The 18,386-nt window shown below is 41.0% G+C and overlaps 1 protein-coding gene across 4 annotated transcripts in view; it reads right to left on the bottom strand.

The window, feature by feature from the left end:
- Positions 1-18,386, bottom strand: part of DNAI3 (dynein axonemal intermediate chain 3) — a 94,423-nt gene that overhangs the window by 70,859 nt on the left and 5,178 nt on the right. For 3 of the 4 annotated variants that reach the window (XM_046645720.1, XM_046645722.1, XM_046645723.1), the window contains exons 2-5: positions 13,984-14,079; positions 13,551-13,589; positions 6,671-6,852; positions 5,978-6,082 (exon numbers count right to left, since the gene is read on the bottom strand). In XM_046645720.1, coding sequence (XP_046501676.1) covers positions 5,978-6,082; positions 6,671-6,852; positions 13,551-13,589; positions 13,984-14,065 — 408 coding nt within the window. In that variant the 5' untranslated portion in view covers positions 14,066-14,079. Of the gene's footprint in view, positions 1-5,977; positions 6,083-6,670; positions 6,853-13,550; positions 13,590-13,983; positions 14,080-18,168; positions 18,226-18,386 lie in introns of those variants that run through there. The other variant, XM_046645721.1, reaches the window with a different exon arrangement.

Genomic DNA, 18,386 nt, shown 5'->3' with positions numbered 1-18,386 from the left:
ATACTATGTTAAATAAGAGTGGTGAAAGTGGGCATCCTTGTCTGGTTCCTGTTATTAGAAAGATAGCTTTCAGTTTTTCTTCATAGAGAATGATATTAGCTGTGGGTTTGTCATATATGGCTTTTATTACATTGAGGTACTTTCCTTCTATAATCATTTTATTCAGAGTTTTTATCATAAATGGATGCTGTGATCTTGTCATATGCTTTCTCTGCATCCAGATGATCATGTGATTTTTATTTTTCATTTTTTTAATGTGGTGTATCACATTGATTGATTTGCAGATGTTGAACCATCTCTGCATCCCTGGAATAAATCCCACTTGATCATGGTGCATGATCTTTTTAATGTACTGTTGTATTCGATTTGCTAGTATTTTGTTGAGGATTTTTGCATCAATGTTCATCAGTGATATTGGCCTGTAATTTTTTTGTGTGTTGTTGTTGCCTGGTTTTGGTATCAGGGTAATGTTGGCTTTGTAGAGTGAGTTAGGAAGCTACCCCTCCTCTTCAATTTTTTGGAAGAGTTTGAGAAGGATAGGTATTAAGTCTTCTTTGAATGTTTGGTAGAATTCACCACAGAAGCTGTCTGGTCCTGGACTTTTATTTTTTGGGAGTTTTTTGATTACTATTTCAATCTCTTTACTTATAATTGGTCTATGCAGATTCTCTATTTCTTCTTGATTCAGTTTTGGAAAGTTGTATGATTCTAAGAATTTATCATTTCTTCTAAATTGCCCAATTTGTTGGCATATAATTTTTCATAGTATTCTCTTATAATCCTTGTATCTCTGTGGTATCCATTGTAATTTCTCCTCTTTCATTTCTAATTTATTTATTTGAGCCTTCTCTTTTTTTCTTAGTGAGTCTGGCTAAGGGTTTGTCAATTTTGATTATCTTCTCAAAGAACCAGGTCTTAATTTCATTGATCCTTTTTGGGTTTTTTGTTTCTATTTCATTTATTTCTGTTCTAATTTTTATTATTTCCCTCTTTCTGCTGACTTTGGGCTTTGTTTGTTCTTCTTTTTCTAGTTCTGTTGGGTATAGTTTAAGATTACTTTTTTTGAGATTTTTTCCTCTTTGTTAAGGTGGGCTGTATTACTATGAATTTCCCTCTTAGGATCACTTTTGCTGCATCTCCACTTTGTTAGGGATAGATCATAAGAAGGTGTAGGCAAATAAGAAATACCACTCTGGCTTCATGTGTTGGGGAGTGCTGAGGGGGTTAGCTGCAGTCGTCTGGTCTCCTACGAGGTCAGGTGAGAAAAAAACTAAGATAAGTAAGTGGGCCTGTATTGCTATGAATTTCCCTCTTAGGACCACTTTTGCTGCATCCCATATGAGTTGGTATGGTGTATTTTCATTTTCATTTGTCTCCATATATTTTTTGATTTCTTCTTTAATTTCTTCATTGATCTATTGGTTGTTCAGTAGCATGGTGCTGAGTCCCATATATTTGTCACTTCCCCAGCTTTTTTTCTTGTAGTTTATTTCTAGTTTCATAGCACTATGTTTGGAAAAGATGCTTGATATGATTTCAATCTTCTTAAATTTATTGAGGCTTGCCTTCTTTCCCAACATAGAGTCTATCTTTGAGAATGTTCCATGTGCACTTGAGAAGAATGTGTACTCTGCTGATTTCGGATGGAGTGTTCTATATATATTTATTAAGTCCATCTAGTCTAGTTTTTCATTTAATTCCACTATTTCCTTGTTGACTTTCTGTCTGGATGGCCTATCCATTGATGTAAGTAGGGTGTTGTGTTGTTTACTACTATTATTGTGTTGTTGTTAATTTCCCCATTTAGGTCTGTTAATAGTTGCCTTATGTACTTTGGTGCTCGTGTGTTAGATGTGTACATATTTATAAATGTTATGCCTTCTTGGTGGAGTGTCCCTTTTATCATTATATACTACCCCTCTTTGTCTCTCATTGCCTTTTTTTATATTGCAGTCTACTTTGTCTGGTATAAGTATGGCAACACCAGCTTTATTTTGTTTGTCCTTAGCTTGTAATATTGTCTTCCTTCCCTTCACTCTGAGTGTGTGTGTTTGTCTGTAGAGCTGAGATGTATTTCCTGGAGGCAGCATATTGTTGGGTCTTGTTTTTTTAATCCATCTAGCCACTCTGTATCTTTTTTTTTAAAGATTGGTACCTGAGCTAACAACTGTTACCAATCTTTTTTTCTTTTCTGCTTTATCTCCCCCAATTCCCCTGGTACACAGTTGTATATCTTAGTTGCAGGTCTTTCTAGTTGTGGTATGTGGGATGCTGCCTCACTGTGGCCTGACAAGCAGTGCCATGTCCGCGCCCAGGATCTGAACTGGCAAAACCCTGGGCTGCTGCAGTGGAGTGTGCTCACTTAACCACTTGGCCACGGGGCCAGCCCCAACACCCTGTGTATTTTGATGGGAGAATTCAGCCCATTTACATTTAGACTGATTATTGATATATGAGGGCTTAATACTGCTGTTTATCACTTGTTTTCTGGTTGTTCTGTATTTCCCTTGTTTCTCGTCCTGTGTATTTCTGATTGTCAATTCAATTTGGTGATTCTCTATGATGGTTTTCTCAGTTTTACCTTCATCGTTTGTGTCTCTGACTTTTTCTTTATTAGGTTTGTATAAAAGTTCTCACAAATCTCATGAGGGTTGTATAAAAGATCTCATAAATGTATTTTCTGATAGTTTCTTATTTCCTTAGTCTAAGCAGATTCCATCCCTTTCCTCTTCCCTAAGTTATTGTTGTGACAACTTATTCTGTTTTGTGTTGTGAGTTTGTGATTAAAATGAAGTGATTATAGTTATTTCTGATGCTGTCCTTCCCTTTATCTTTAATGTTATAATTAAGTATTTGCTAACCTGTTCTGATAGAGAGCTGCAATTTTCTGATTTTATCTGTCTATTTATCTCCTTGCTCAAGACTTTGTAAACCCTTCTTTTTATTCAGGCATGAGGGCCTTGTTGATCATTTCTGTTGGAGGGAGCGGGTTTCTTGTGGTGATGAGCTCCCTCAGCTTTTGTTTATCTGGGAAAGTTATTTTTCTCCATCATATTTAAAGGATAGTTTCCCTGGATAGAGTATTCTTGGCTGAAAGTTTTTGTCTTTCAGAATTTTGCATATATCATTCCACTCTTTCCTAGCCTGTAAGGTTTCTGCTGGGAAATCCACTGAAAGCCTGATAGAGATTGATTTGTAAGTTATTTTTTCCTGCCTGCTGCCCTTAATATTTTTTCTTTGTCATTGACTTTTGCTGGCTTTACTACTATATGCCTTGGAGAAGGTCTTTTTACATTGATGTAATTAGGAGTTCTATTAGCTTAATTTACATGAAATTCAAGCTCCTTCCCCAGATTTGGGAAGTTCTCAGCTATTATTTCTTTGAACAAGCTTTCTGTTCCTTTCTCCCTCACTTCTCCCTCTAGAAGAGCTATAATCCTTATATTGCATTTCCTAATTGAGTTGGATATTTCTCAGACAATTTCTTCATTTTTTTTTTAGTCTTAGTTCTCTCTCCTCCTCCATCTGTAGCATTTCTATATTTCTGTCCTCTAAATTACTAATTCTGTCCTCCATAGTATCAACTCTGTTTTTTAAGGATTCCAGATTTTTCTTTATCTCATTTATTGTGTTTTTCATCTCCAACATTTCTGACTGGCTTTTTTTTATAGTTTCATCTCTTTTGTGAAGAATTCACTCTGTTCATTAATTTTATTCCTGAGATCATTGAACTGTCTTTCTGAGGTTTCTTGTAACTCATTGGGTTTCTTTATGATAACTATTTTGAATTCTCTGTCATTTAGATTGTAAATTTCTGTGACTTCAGGATTGATTTCTGGGTACTTGTCATTTCCCTTCTGATCTGGAGTGTTAATAAACTTCTTCATGCTATTTGATGGGGTGGACTTTTGCCATTGCATGGTGGTAGTATCTGGTTGCAGATTCCACCTGCCACCACTGGGAGTAGGGGCAGGAGCTGTGTTTTATGAGCCCACTGTGACCTCTGACAGATGTGCCTGTCTCTTGGAAGCTGTGCTGACAGGACCCATCTGCATTTTCCCAGTGGCCACTGCTGCTTTACATACATAAGAGCAGGCACTCTGGTGGGGATCCTCTGCTCTGGGCAACCAGCAGAGCTAGTGCACCAGGTTGGGGTGGGGAAGGGTGCTTTCTTTCATGTGCTCAATCCTGCGTGCTCTCAGTCTGCACTCACTGTCTGCCCACCTGGGCTGCTCAGCTTGGTGTGGACATCCTCTCAATTGTTTAGCTGCCTCAGTGTGGAGCATTCCTGCAGGCTAGGCAGCAACTCTGAGAGCGCAAGCATTCCCACAGAGGGTTGCCTTTTCCCCCTTCTCCTTTCAGAATCACATGCTGGCTGCCACAAGAGGTCTTGTGCACTAGATCTCTGTCACTTGGGAGGGAGAGGAGATCTGCTTACTTCCTTCCACTGCCTCCTGGGGGGGCCCAGTACCCCCACCTTCAGACATATGGCTGTGTGGACATCTCAGACATCTATTGTGTTGTGTGAATGTCATCTGTTGGTTTATGAATGCCCTTGTCATTGTATCTTAGTGGGGAGAGACTAAAGGAAAAGCTCACTTGGCCATGATGCTGACATCACTCTTGAAAGATTTTTTTAATTTATGAAGTGTTAGATATTTGAAAATTCTATGGCTTTCCTTTATTTTTCTTGCTTATTGGACAACCATGCAAACTCCTCTATCTCCCTCAATTTGACCAAACCTCCCCATGTGGCCTCCAGATTGGAAGGCAAGTCTCAGAAATCTGTCACCTTTCATGACCACTTTGAATACAACACCCCAGAGCCAGCCCTGATGACCTAGTGGTTAATGTTTGGTGCACTCTGCTTCAGCAGCCCAGGTTTGGTTCCCAGGCATGGAACCACACCACAGTCAGTAGCCATGCTGTGGTGATGGCTCACATAGAAGAACCAGAAGAACTTTCAACTATACACAGTTATATACTGGGGCTTTGGGGAGGAGAAAAAAGGGGAAGGGGAAGCTTGGCTACAGATTTTAGCTCAGGGTGAATTCTCCTCTGCAAAAACAAAAAAGAATGAATGAATAAAATACCCCAGAGGTGAAGTGATTTCCTTTCCTTGGAAACTACCATTCTTTTATTTTCAGCTTATCATTGACACGCCTCTCCCTCAGTTGACCACTGACCAAGTCATGCTTTAAACATTTTGCTTTTAAATAATGATAGCAAACATTTATGGAGCATCTAGCTTTGTGCCAGGCACCATACAAAGGGCTTTACCTGTATTAGCCCATTTAATCTTCACAACAGCCCTGTAAATGGACACTATTTGTGCCACCATTTTGCAGATGAGAGGTTCAGTAACTTACCCAAAGTCATGGAGATGGCAAGAGAAGAACCAGGAATATGGGCCAACGAGTGGGAAGCTGTGGTACTCCAGATTCCCTGTTTCCACCCTCATTAGTTAAGTGAAATGCAAATAAGTAGAGTGCAGTCCTCCTGCAATCCCAAAATCTGGGGATGTTCAAGTCCCTTATAAAAAATGGCACAGTATTTGCATATAACCTATGCACTTGCTCCTACATACTTTAAATCATCTCTACATTTCTTATAATACCTAATACAATGTAAACACTATTAAGTAGTTGTTATACTGTATTGTTTAGGGAATAAGGACAAGAAAAAAAAGTCTGTACATTTTCAGTGCAGTGCAGCCATCCTAGACCTTTCCAACCATGGTTGATTGAATCCATGGGTGTGGAACCCCCACATACAGAGAGCAGACTATCTGCTACTCTGAGATGTTTGATTTAGTTCATCCCCCATTTACTCTCACCTACTCTAGGTTCTTGGCCCTGATCTATGCCCCAGAGAAACAGAGCTCAATAAGAATAATCACAACCATGTAATGGGCAACCCTAGAGGTACTTCTTCCTTCTGACAATCAACAAATTGCAAGGGCTTAAGGTGTGCTTACATTTAAATAGTTTTCCTTGCCTTCTTCAGTTCCAACAAGATAAAAGTTAAGTCCATATTTGAAGTCTTTGTCATAAACAAGCAGAATTTCATCTCCAGGATATTCCTACAAGAACATAATCAAAAGAGAAGGGTTACTGTTCAATGGTCATTCAGTTTATCCAGACATGGACACAAAATTGATATTTCTCTAATCAATCAATCATAAGAGATAACCATAGTGCTTATCTGTGGCTAATAACTTCAAATTCCAAAATTATTTTATTAACTTAAAAAAGCTCTTAAAACACAATGGGTCCAGGAAAATTTACCTTGTAATTTTATTTCTAACAGGAAAAAAGAAGTGTTCATCTTATTTGGTGTTGTGCTTGGTAGCATGTTTGTAGACAAATCAGGACCAAAATTATGAATTAAACAATTAAGCAGTATGGGAAAATAAGGGTAGGTTCCTATTCTAGTTAAAATTGGGCAAGGATGAGCTTTTCTGGGTGTGGAATGAGACAATGAGTCACTGAGAGGAGTTTGTCACAGAAAGTCATCAAGTGGGATTCCAAAGGAGGGGTGGGTAAGCCAGCATTTGCTCAAAGTAATGTGAAATGCCAGATTTGAACTCACAACCTCTCCAACTTTTGCTTTTATGTACTAGGAACATTTTGAGGTAGGACCAAAAAATAAAGAGGTATGTTGTGCTTACCTGGATGACTTTTTTGACTGGGTAGAAATCAGATACTGCAGCTCTGTTTTGAAAGTCTGCCAAAATATCTGCTTTTTTGATAAGTTTATAAGGTTGTTCATCTGTGATATCTTCATCTATTCGGCAGTTAAATATTTCCTGGGTCTTGGTAGTTAACACCACAGGATAAATTTCTGGATGACCTGGGAAAGGCAAAGTGGAATTTGGTCATTAAATGTAACCATTTAAAATATTAACAATAGGAAATATGCAACTGTTTGCTTTAAATAATTTTCTTGGTTAAAATTTTAAAAGACTTCAAAATCACTATTCTTATTTTTAAAGTAAGCATTTCCATGATAAAAAATGTCAAAAAAGATAAAAAGAAGAAAATAACAATTACCCATAATACTACCTCCCAAAAGAGAACCTCTATTAATAGTCTGCTCTATTTCCTTCCAGCCACTCTGATAGGTATCTTATATGAAATTCTAAATCCTGCCTTTCATACTTACCATTATGTTATGTTCTAATGTCATAACCATTATGTTCTAAGTATTTTACTGTGACATTATGTAATCTTTCTAACACATCATTTCAGTTTAGTTTAGTTTTTTGCTAAGGAAGATTTTCCCTGAGGTAACATCTGGGCCAATCTTCCTTTATTTTGTATGTGCGTCGCCACCACAGCATGGCCGCTGCTGAGTGGTAGGTCCATGCCTGGGAACCAAACCCAGGCCACAAAAGTGGAGCATGCCGAATGTAAGCACTAGGCCAAGGGGCCAGCCCCCTAACACATCATTTTAAGTTAATATAATTCTATAGGATAATTTTTAACCATTTTGTTGTTGGTAAGCATTACATTTTTTTTCTCATTTGTTTCCAATGACTGTAAATAACTCTACAAACAAATATCTAGTTTTTAAGTTTTTATCATATTTCAAACTATTTTCTTAGGATAGATTTTTAAAAGTGGAATTATTAGTCCAAAGGTATGATCAGCATTTTAGGCCCTGTTGAACCTGTATTGCTTTCCTAAAGCATCCGCTCTCTCAGGTCCTCACCTGCTGCTCTCTCTTACCAGGTGACCTTGCCTCCTTTCACAAAGAAAATTCTGTGTCTGTGGAGCACACAATCCTGTGGCATCCTGCAGCCCTGCCCACCAGCTGATCAGCACAGACACAGCCTTACTGTCCTTCCCTCCACTTTGAAGACCTGCCTGCCCCTTCTCCACCCTTCTCAGCCATTGAGGCCCCATCAAGTATTCCTCTCTGTTCAACTTTTCCTACCTCTGTGCTGTTTTCTTTCAGCATGCTGATTTGCTCCACAATCTCTCATTTTAAAGAAATCTTCCCTTGACCCTATATAGGTACCTCTGCTCCCTCAGGCTCCTTTTACAGTCAAAATTGTTACTCAATTCTTCACATTTTAAAGCTACTGACTTCCCAATTAGGCTGTATTAGTAACCCCTTGGAAGTAGGAAGGAAGCTGGTGATACCGATCCTGATATCAGTTTCCCTACATTAAACCCAGCATATATGGGGTTAAAACCAAAGCACTCATTCCCTGCTTGCTCCCTGGTTTTCTGGCTCCAGAATATACTTATCCTCCATGGAGACAGACACGGCCAAGGACAAGCACCTGGATTCATTATCTCCTCCCTGCAAAGAGATATAGGCGGGTGGGAAAGCTGCTGACCAGCAAGGTCACTGGTTCCCTCCTCTCTGAAAGTCATCTCAAGGCCAAAGTCAGGCTGGTGGGAAAGCTCTGAGCAGCAAGGCCATATGCTCCCCCTCCCCTACCTAAAACCCCAAATAAAAACCCTTCCTTTTAGCTTTTCAGGGAGTTTGGGATTTCAGTGTTAGCTGCCCTCTCTCCTTGCTCAGTGCTGTGCAATAATAACGTCCTACTTTCTTCCACTACACCCAGTGTCAGAGATTGGCTTGCTGTGCAATGAGTGAGCAGACTCATTTCAGGTTCGACATCAGTGGGTTAGGGAGTCCTTCTCCCTCCTCTAGTTCCCCAGTTCCAGGATTGTCCTCAGACGAGGAGGGAGGCAAGGTTCAAGAGACTTTCATTCCTATTCTTCGTGTGCCTTTCTCTCTCCTACCCCAGGCCAGTCCTCAGCAGCTGCAAGCCTTGGGACAGCAGGTGGAAGAGAACAAAGTGTCATTCAACTGTGACCGTCCCTCTCATGAGCCTTCTTCTCATTTTCTTTCTCTTCTGGTCACCATCAGCTTCTACCACCCCAGCCTCAGCTTTGCATTTACCCCCAGAACTTCCTGCCCTAAATCCTTGCTCCCAGGGTCCCAGAGCCACTCCCGTCTTCTCCAGACCCTTTATTCCTGGATGTCCTGACATCCTCCACCCACTGCTCAACAGATGCGCCAGCCAGGGGAGAGTGGGTGTGGCCGCTCAAGTTGGAATTTTGAGATTATCTTCCTAGAGAAACATTTACTCTGCCCCCCCCCCACCCTAGTGGCTCTCTGGTACAATTACTCAGGTAATTTTGAGGGTTTTAATGACTGTGTGCATAACACTGATATATGTGGTAATATATTCCAAATTGCAATCAGCTGGCATGATAAACAAACATTTGGAATACACATTGTTCATAAATTAGGGACAAACTGCCTGTTTTTATCTCCCTCAAAATACTAACCCCAACACTGGCGTGTAGGAGATACTCAATAAGCAACTGTTGACGTGATTCGCATACATTTAATCCTGTGAGAACACACTGCAGATGGTAATTCGCAAAGTGTCACATGCATAATAAAAGTGCTGCCGATTCGCCTTTGAAAACCACCAGCTGGAACTGTGCGACTCATGCTGAGCTCAAGCCGAAAAGGAAGTGGTCTTGCTTCTGGCATTCACAGAGACCAGAAAGCATTCTACCACTCAGCTTGTGGTCATTTGTTACAGCAGCAATCAGCAATTAATACACCACTGAGACTCTAATTGGGATTAAAGTATGATTTATAATTATAATTTGGGTAAGTTATTTAACTTTTGGGAATTACAGCACCTCCATCTTGTAATGGCCTTTTTTTTTTTTTTTTTTTTTGAGAAAAATTAGCCCTGAGCTAACTACTGCCAATCCTCCTTTTTTTGCTGAGGAAGACTGGCCCTGAGCTAACATCCATGCCCATCTTCCTCTACTTTATACATGGGACGCCTACCACAGCATGGTTTTTGCTAAGCGGTGTCATGTCTGCACCCAGGATCGGAACTGGCGAACCCCAGGCCACCGAGAAGCAGGACGTGCGCACGTAACCGCTGTGCCACCAGGCAGCCCCTGTAATGGCTTTAATAATGCCTGCTTCATAGAGCTATAGGGATGAGAGGAGTGTGCCTGGCACAAAGCTGTCACTCCATAAATGTTAGCTACGTGTAAAAATTATATTTATTCTCTAGAAACCTCTAGCCATTGCCCCTTGCGCCCTTAGGGGAGAGTTCTTTTTACTTAGTCTGTTGATCCTTTGATTCTTTGGTGGGAGAAGGAATCCTAGTCCCCTGGGGCATGACTTCCATCAGCCCTGAGTGACAGCTGACAGTGTTGGGACTCCACAGAGAGCAAGGCAGGGGGTTCCTGATATCGTCCCAAGGGGAGTTTGGGGGTACAGGAGAGAGATTCGAGCACAAGGGGACGCTCAATCAAAAGTATCCTCAAGTTTCGCTGCAAAGTACTGAGGCGGGTTTTTTTCTCCTTAAACAAACATCCTCATGTCTATTTTTCAGTCTATTTACTTTCAGCTGAAACTATGCCCCATTCTCAGGCTCATGGATTTTTTATTTTTTACCAGTCAATTCATTTAGTCAAGAAATATTTATTGAGCACTTACTACGTAAAAAGCACGGTCCTAGTGTCAGGGCATACAAACCAGAGGGGGAGACAGACAGCAAGCAAATAAATACACTCAAAAATACTTAAGTACAAGTTGTGGCAGGAGCTATTTAGGGGAAGACAGGGTGAGAGAGAGAACTGAGAGCTAAGGAAGGTAGTAGTGGTGATGGTCTGTTTAGACAGGAAGAACAGGGAAAGAAATTCACTCACTCTTTTATTCGATCAATCAATCAATCAATATTTATTGAATGCTTATTATATGTCAAGATTTGTTCTAGGCATTGGGGTACAGTGGTGAACAAGAGAGTTTCTGCTCTCCAGAGCTTGCATGCATGTGTGCAAGAGAGAGAGCAGAGACAAGCCAGCATGGGTATGTGTGTAAATAGATTATAAATGAATAAACAAATAAATACAGTCAATTCTCATTATTCACAGACTTTGCATTTGCAAATTCACTTGTAAAATTTACTTGTAATCTCAGAGTCAATAGTTATGGCACTTTCATGGTCATTAGTGGATATGCTTAGAGTGGCAAAAAGTTTGAGTTGCCCACTGTGCACATTGCCAGCTGAGGTCAAGTGAGGTGCTGCTCTGCCATCTTGCATCGGCTCTCACACTGTACACAAGTGTCCTTTCCACTCTCTATTCAGTGCCACATTTTTCACTTTTTTTTGTTTTTTATTAGTGATTTTGCTATTTAAAATGACCCCCAAATGTAGTGCTGAAGTACTGTCCAGGGTTCCTCAGCACACGAAGGCTGTGACGTGCCTTACGGAGAAAATTCACGTATTAGACAGCCATTGTGTGGGCGTGAGTTACGGGGCTGTTGGCTGCGAGTTCAATGTTAATGAGTCAATGATATATGTTAAATAAAATGTCGTTAAACAGAAACACACATACAACAAGGTTGCATGTCGATTGGTTATTGAAAATGTGACCAAAGACTCGCAGGAACCTAACCGTGTATTTCTCTAGGAGCAATGGCTCGGTATTAGCTAATTAGGTGTTCAAAGCAACTGTATAGGATAAGTGTGTAGAATCAACTGGACTTTAACTTCAGAATTATGACAAGTTCTACAAAGGCAATAAAACAGGGTACTAGATGAAAGGGCGGCCTTCAAGGAGAGCCTCTTGTAGAGATGGGATTGGAATCTGGATCTGAATGATGAGGAGGAGATAGTCGGTAAGGACCGGGGAGAAGATCTAGCCAAGCATTGGGAGCAGCAAAAGCAAAGGCCCTGAGGCAGGAATAAATTTGGTGTGTTCTATGCTAAGCAAGGCTGGTAGGCTGTAGATGAGAGGAGAGGATGGAGAGACAAGGTCAGAGAGGAAAGCAGAGCCAGGATCACTACAATGACAAAGTAAAGCCAAGGGAGACTTTAAGCAGGAAAGAGTCAGGGCCAGGCTGTGGTGTGCAGAATGAACTGAAGGAGGCTGAGTGGAAGCAGTGATACCAATTAGGGGCTAAGTGAGGGATGTGGAGGTTTGGACTAAGATTGCAGACCTTAGAGATAATGTGGCGGTAACGTGAAGTGGATGGCTTTGAGGTATATCTTAGAGGTGGAATTGACAGGAGTTGGGATGGTTTAGATGTGAGTGGGAAGGCGTTGAATGGGAGAAAGGAGTCAAAGATGACTCCCCAGCTTCTGAGTGGTACATTCCTTAATTCAATAAATATTTACAGTATTTCTCCCTTATCCATGGTTTCACTTCCCGAGATTTCAGTTACAGTTCGAAAATATTAAGTGGAAAATTCCAGAAATAAACAATTCATAAGTTTTAAATTGCATGCACTTCTGAATAGTGTGATGAAATCTCTTGCTGTCCTGCTCCATCCAGCCCGGGATGCGAATCATCCCTCTGTCCAGTGTATCCACGCTGTGTATGTAGCCAGCCCATTAGTCACTTAGCAGTCGTCTTGGCTATCAGACGATTGGTAACCCTTATTTTACTTAATAATGGTCTCAAAGCTCCAGAGTAGTGATTCAGGTATGCCACAGAGAAGTTATTGTTGTTGATCTCTATGTGCCAAATTTATACATTAAACTTTTTCATAGGTATGTATGTGTAGGAAAAAACACAGTACATATAGGGTTTGGTACTATCTGTGGTTTCAGGCAGCCACTGGGGGTTTGGGACTGTATCCCCCATGGATGAAGGGGACTACTACATTGGGCAGCCTACCTGCTCCAGTGCACTTACTGTTAGCTGACATCCTCCTACCATCTCCTCACCTCCACACATCCACCCTCTCTGCCCCTCTGGCCCAGCCAACATCGTCTTTTTCCTGGGTTGCTGCAATAGCTTCCTAAATGGTTTCTGTTTCTGCCCTTGGCCCTGCAGTTCTCAAGAGTAGCTTTAAAAACTTAAGTCAGATCGTGTCGCTCCTCTGCCAATATTGCCAATTGCCAATAGCTCCCCATTATACATGATTAAAAGCGAGAATCTTTACAGTGGCCTACAAGGCTGTTAGATCTTCCTCTGACCCACTCTCACTGTTTTTCCTGTGTTGATAAACACGAAGGGCATCATCTAAGTCAACCCTAAGAGGAAAGTTTCAACAACACTGACAAAAACAAAAAGATCTATTGGAATAGATTAGCCTCTAAAAGTAGGAACAACATTAGTTTGGTTGACTAAGTTCTAGTTTATTTGCTTAAAAATCAGGCTCTTCCCTTGAAATAGTAGGAATCTTCATGAGGTACAGACAAATATTGCCCATGAGCGGGAATTTGAAAAGTACTATTCTAATAAAAGTAAGAAGAACTTGCTGACTTACTGCAGTTTATAGTTACAAAAGGTCTCTCAATAATCACACAATGTTGTATTTTTAAGGGACTGCTTGGTCCAAGTCTATTTCTCAGCTTGAAATTCTCTCTTCCACTTTTTATTCTTTCTTTAAAATTTTTCATTTTATATTCTAAATGACGTGACATAATTTTAGCCCACGTACATTGCGATCAATCACTCAATTTATAATATGCTTGCTTGCTTACTGCATATTAAAATATTACAAAACTGGGGACATAAATTTTATGTTGTGTTTCCACTTACCCAAGCTCTCCATATTTGTAGGTTCCTCCTCTTCACCAACTAGAATATAATAAAATGATATCAAATTTACATTTTTGAATCAAATATACATCTTAGTTAATTACAATCTTTTACCAAGCCTCAAAACATAAATGCGAATATATGATGAAGACAAACTATTTTATGAATAATTAAATAGACACAATCTGAATAATTGTCTTTCTCACAGAATTCTCTCTTAGTGATATATTTGCTATGGCATTTAATTGTTATTGTAATGCAATGAATAAAAAGTAAGAATAAATCCCCATATTTTGAATTCCACGTGTGTTTGACTTTATGACAGCAAAAATATTTACGTGCGTTTCATACATAAAACCACAATCATTTTTGCGCTAATATATATACATATACTAAATCCAGAAAAACCCCATTAATGAAAAAATAATCCTACCAGTTAACGTTGGTCTATTTTTGCCACGTTTTGACGTTTTTTGGCCACTGGAGCTCTTTCGTTTTTGCAATTTTGAAGCCATGGCTCTGACTTAGGCTGCATAGAAATAGTATCATTAGCACATTCTGGTTTCAAGTTGGTAAGCATTCAGTTTCAAATGGTAATCATTAGCATTTAGTAAACATAAGAATATGTTTTCTGGGGCCAGCGTGGTGGTGCAGTGGTTAAGTTCACACATTCTGCTTTGGCAGGCTGGGGTTCACCGGTTCAGGGTTCAGATTCCGGGTATGGGCCTATGCTGTGGTAGGCATCCCACATATAAAGTAGAGGAAGATGGGCATGGATGTTAGCTCAGGGCCAGTCTTCCTCAGCAAAAAAAGAGGAGGATTGGCAGGAGATGTTAGCTCAGGTCTAGCCTTCCTCAAAAAAGAAAAAAGAATATGTTTTCTAAGTTTTGCCTTCAGCTAAATCGACGTGTTTCTTCAAAGAATGGGTGTTCTGTGACCAAAAGTTTATTGCAACACCAGTCTTACTGATAAGATCTTGCTATTCCAATGGAGTCATTCAGCTGAAGCACAAGGAGGTGACCTGCCAACACTTCCAGGTTTCAGTCACAGGCCCTGCCACAGAGGCATGACAGAGGACAGTTCCCCTGCCTCTGGCTGCAGTTCCTATCCCAGGGAGTTGCTCTGTGCTGCCCTGTGCCCGGTTCCTTGGCAGGTGCCCCAGCTACAAAGACGGGCTTAAAGTCCATGGGCCCATCACGTGCATATATGTACGTTATTTTTAAATTAATATAATTTAAATAGTACTTTGTCCTAGCATGTGTACATGTAACCACTGTGTTCTTATTTGTGCCGTCTGAGAATGCCTCTGAGAGTCTTCTATGGAATTGCTCATCAGTTTTGACAGGATATAACACTGGCCAAGGTCGTTGCCATGACACCCAATCCTTGTCATCTCCTCAATGCTCACCTCAGTCTCATCTTGTTAAATGGCTAGGAGTATGATTTCAGGAGTCTAACCAGCAGGGTTTAAAAACAGGCTCCAGGGCCTGTCAGGTGGCGCAGTGGTGAAATTCGCGTGCTCTGCTTTGGCTGCCGAGGGTTCGCCAGTTCGGATCCCAGGCGTGGTCATGGCACTGCTTGGCAAGCCATGCTGTGGTAGGCATCCCACGTATAAAGTAGAGGAAGATGGGCAGTGATGTTAACTCAGGGCCAGTCTTCCTTAGCAAAAAGAGGAGGATTGGCAGCAGATGTTAGCTCAGGGCTAATCTTCCTCAAAAACAATAAAAACAGCCTCCACCCTTTTCCCCCACTGAGTGACCCTGGGCAAATTACTTATCTTCTAAGTCTCAGTTTATTCATCTGCTTAATGGGGATGATAACAAAACCTACCTCACGAGGTGATTGTGAAATTTAATGACAGACTTGCATCATCATCAACTCAGTTATCTCAGACTGGTTTGCCTCATTTTAATAAACCAACACAGACTGACGATTATTTCATAGCCCGCAGTCAAAATATCACGAATTTTCTTTCATGCCTAGTCCCTTGATTATTATCCTGACCAAAGTGTGGGTATGTGTCTGTGTGTTTGCGTATAGACATTTTTTCCTTCAAATTTTTCATGTATATTTTTTCCAGTGACAACAACGATAGCTCACATTTGTTGAGCTAACTATGAGCCAGGCACAGTTCTAAGTACTTTACTTGTATTTTTAATTTAATTTTAACCACCCTTTTAGGTAGTCATTTTCTTAATATTATTATCTTTATCCCCATTTTACGATGCAAAAACAGAGGCCATGAGCAGTCCGGTAACTTGCCTGAGGGGCTGTATAAACCTTGAGGTGGCGTCAGGCTGTGAGCCCCGGCTGTCTGGCTCCCACGTCCATCCACACTTTTAACCTTTGTACAAGACTATTGCTTAGTTTCAATGATATCACTGTGTTTCATTACAAACGAAACTATTTAAAATCATTGTCTTTATCTAGAAAGGTATGATTTTATGATTTAATCAGTGTTTTCTGATTCTGACAATTTAGGAATTTCTGCTTTTTACATATTCTGTGATGAATGTCTCTGACCCAACTTTTCAGCGTGTCAAGTATCTTCCATCCCACTTCTCCAATTTCAGATCTTGGACTTAGTCCTTCTTTCAGAAAAATTTTTTGTATCAGTGTACCCTTCTCCATATTCTATTCCTGCTGCATTTGACTTTGAATACTCAAAAACGCTCTGGACACCACCTGGCCTCATGGCCTTCCCTCCCCTCCCCCCCCCCACTGTTACTACCACTATTTGTTCCACAAATATTTACTGAGCAATTTTAACACACCAGATGCAGTCCTAGGGGTTAGGAATACAGCAGTGAACAAAATAGGCAAACTCCTTGCCTGACAGAGCTTCCATTCTAGGGGGGAGACAGACAGCAAACAAATAAAGGAGAAAAATAATTAGTATTTTAGATGGTGATAACTATTAAGGAGAAAAATCAAGTAGGAAGGGCAGAGGGATTGTAGGAGTGGGGATGTTGCAATTTTATACTGGACAATCAGGGAAGAAGACCTCATTTAAGTGATTCTGGAGCAAAGACCTAAGAGAAGGGAGGGAGCCAGAAATGCAGTTATGTATCTGGGGAGGAAAGATGCATTTCCAGACAGAGGAAATTGTAACTGTAAATGTTCTAGGGCAGGAATATGCTTGGCACCTTTCAGAAAATGGCAAGAAGGTCATGGTGGCTGGAGGAGAGGGAACGAGGGAAGAGTTGGAGATGAAGTTGGTCAGAGAGGTCAGGGGGATGTATATTAGTCAGCTTTGCTGCAGTAACAAATATCTCCCAAATCTCATTAACATACAACAACAAACAGTTATTTCTTCTTATGTTCTTTATTGTGGCAGTGGCTGAGTAGCTGCTTCAAGCCTTATTCTGGGACTCAGGCTGAAGGAGTAGCCCCTATTTGACAAATGCCACTTTCATGGCAGATGAAAAAGTGAGAGAGCTACCAGAACCACATAATGCCTCCTAAATCTTCTCTTTGGCATTGACACACTGTCCTTTCTGCTCATATTCCACTGGCCCACGCAAGTCACACAGCCTGTTAATGGGGGTGGAAGGTATGCTTGCATAGCAATGGGTGGGAAGGTATGATTATCTTACAGGGAAGGGAGGTAATAGTTGGGAATAAAACAGTTGGGGACAATCCTATAAACTACCACAAGGGGTCTAGGTCATGTATTGGGACTTTGGCTTTTCCTCTGAATGAGGTGGGGAGCTGTTGGATGGTTTTGAGCTGAAGAGTTACTTTCCTTGACCTTGCATTTTAAGGATCTCTGTGGCTGCTGTGTGGTGAAGACTGCAGAGAAGAAAGGGCTGAAGCAGGGAATCCAACTAAGAGATGTTCAGTAGTCCAAGAGAGAGATGAAGGCATCTTAGATCAGGGAGGTGAGAGTGGCATGGAAAAGGTGATTGGATTCTGGGTGTGTTTTGCAAGCAGAGGCAATAGGATTGCCGCAGACTTGGATGTAGGGTCTGAGAGAAAGAAAGAGATCAAAGATGACTTCAACAACCTTTGCTTGAGGAATTGAAAGCATGGGACTGCTATTTAAAATGAGATGGGGGGGCTGGCCCCGTGGCCAAGTGGTTAAGTTCGCGCGCTCCGCTGCAGGCGGCCCAGTGTTTCGTTGGTTCGAATCCTGGGCGCGGACGTGGCACTGCTCATCAAACCACGCTGAGGTGGCGTCCCACATGCCACAACTAGAAGGACCCACAACAAAGAATATACAACTATGTACCGGGGGGCTGGGGGAGAAAAAGGAAAAAAATAAAATCTTTAAAAAAAAATTAAAAAAATAAAATGAGATGGGGATCCCATGGGAAGAGCGAATTTGAAAGGGAAGATCAGGAATTCAGTTCAGGGCGAGTGAAGTTAGACTGTAGGGTAGAGTGTAAACTCACAACTGGCACAGTGGACACTCTAAAAAAAGGTGTTGAATTAATGACTCCTTGGTCCCCCCTTCCCTTCTGCCATTCTTAGCTTATGAATTTCCAGTCTGAAGAAAAGGCTTTTGCCTAATGGTCTGTGGAATAACCTGTGTGCATGCTGTATTCCTTTTCTATTGCTGTTGTAACAAATTACTGCAAACTTAGTGTCTTAAAACAACACAAATTGATTATCTTACAGTTCGGTAGTTCAGAAGTCTGACATGGGTCTCCCTGCGCTAAAATCAAGGTGTCAGCAGGGCTGTGTTCCACCGTTTCTCGAGGCTCTCGGAGAGAATCTGTTTCCTTGCCTTCTCCTGCTTCTAGAGCCACCGGTATTTCTTGGCTTGTGGGCCGTCTTCTTCCGTCTTCAAAGCCAGCAGCAGTGGGGTAAATCCTTCTCACAGAGCACACTCTC

The sequence above is a fragment of the Equus quagga genome, chromosome 18, assembly GCF_021613505.1.
Source record: "Equus quagga isolate Etosha38 chromosome 18, UCLA_HA_Equagga_1.0, whole genome shotgun sequence".
NCBI classification, from domain to species: Eukaryota; Metazoa; Chordata; class Mammalia; order Perissodactyla; family Equidae; genus Equus; species Equus quagga.
Note: the sequence above shows the minus strand (reverse complement) of the source record. Positions and strands in the feature narration are given on the sequence as shown.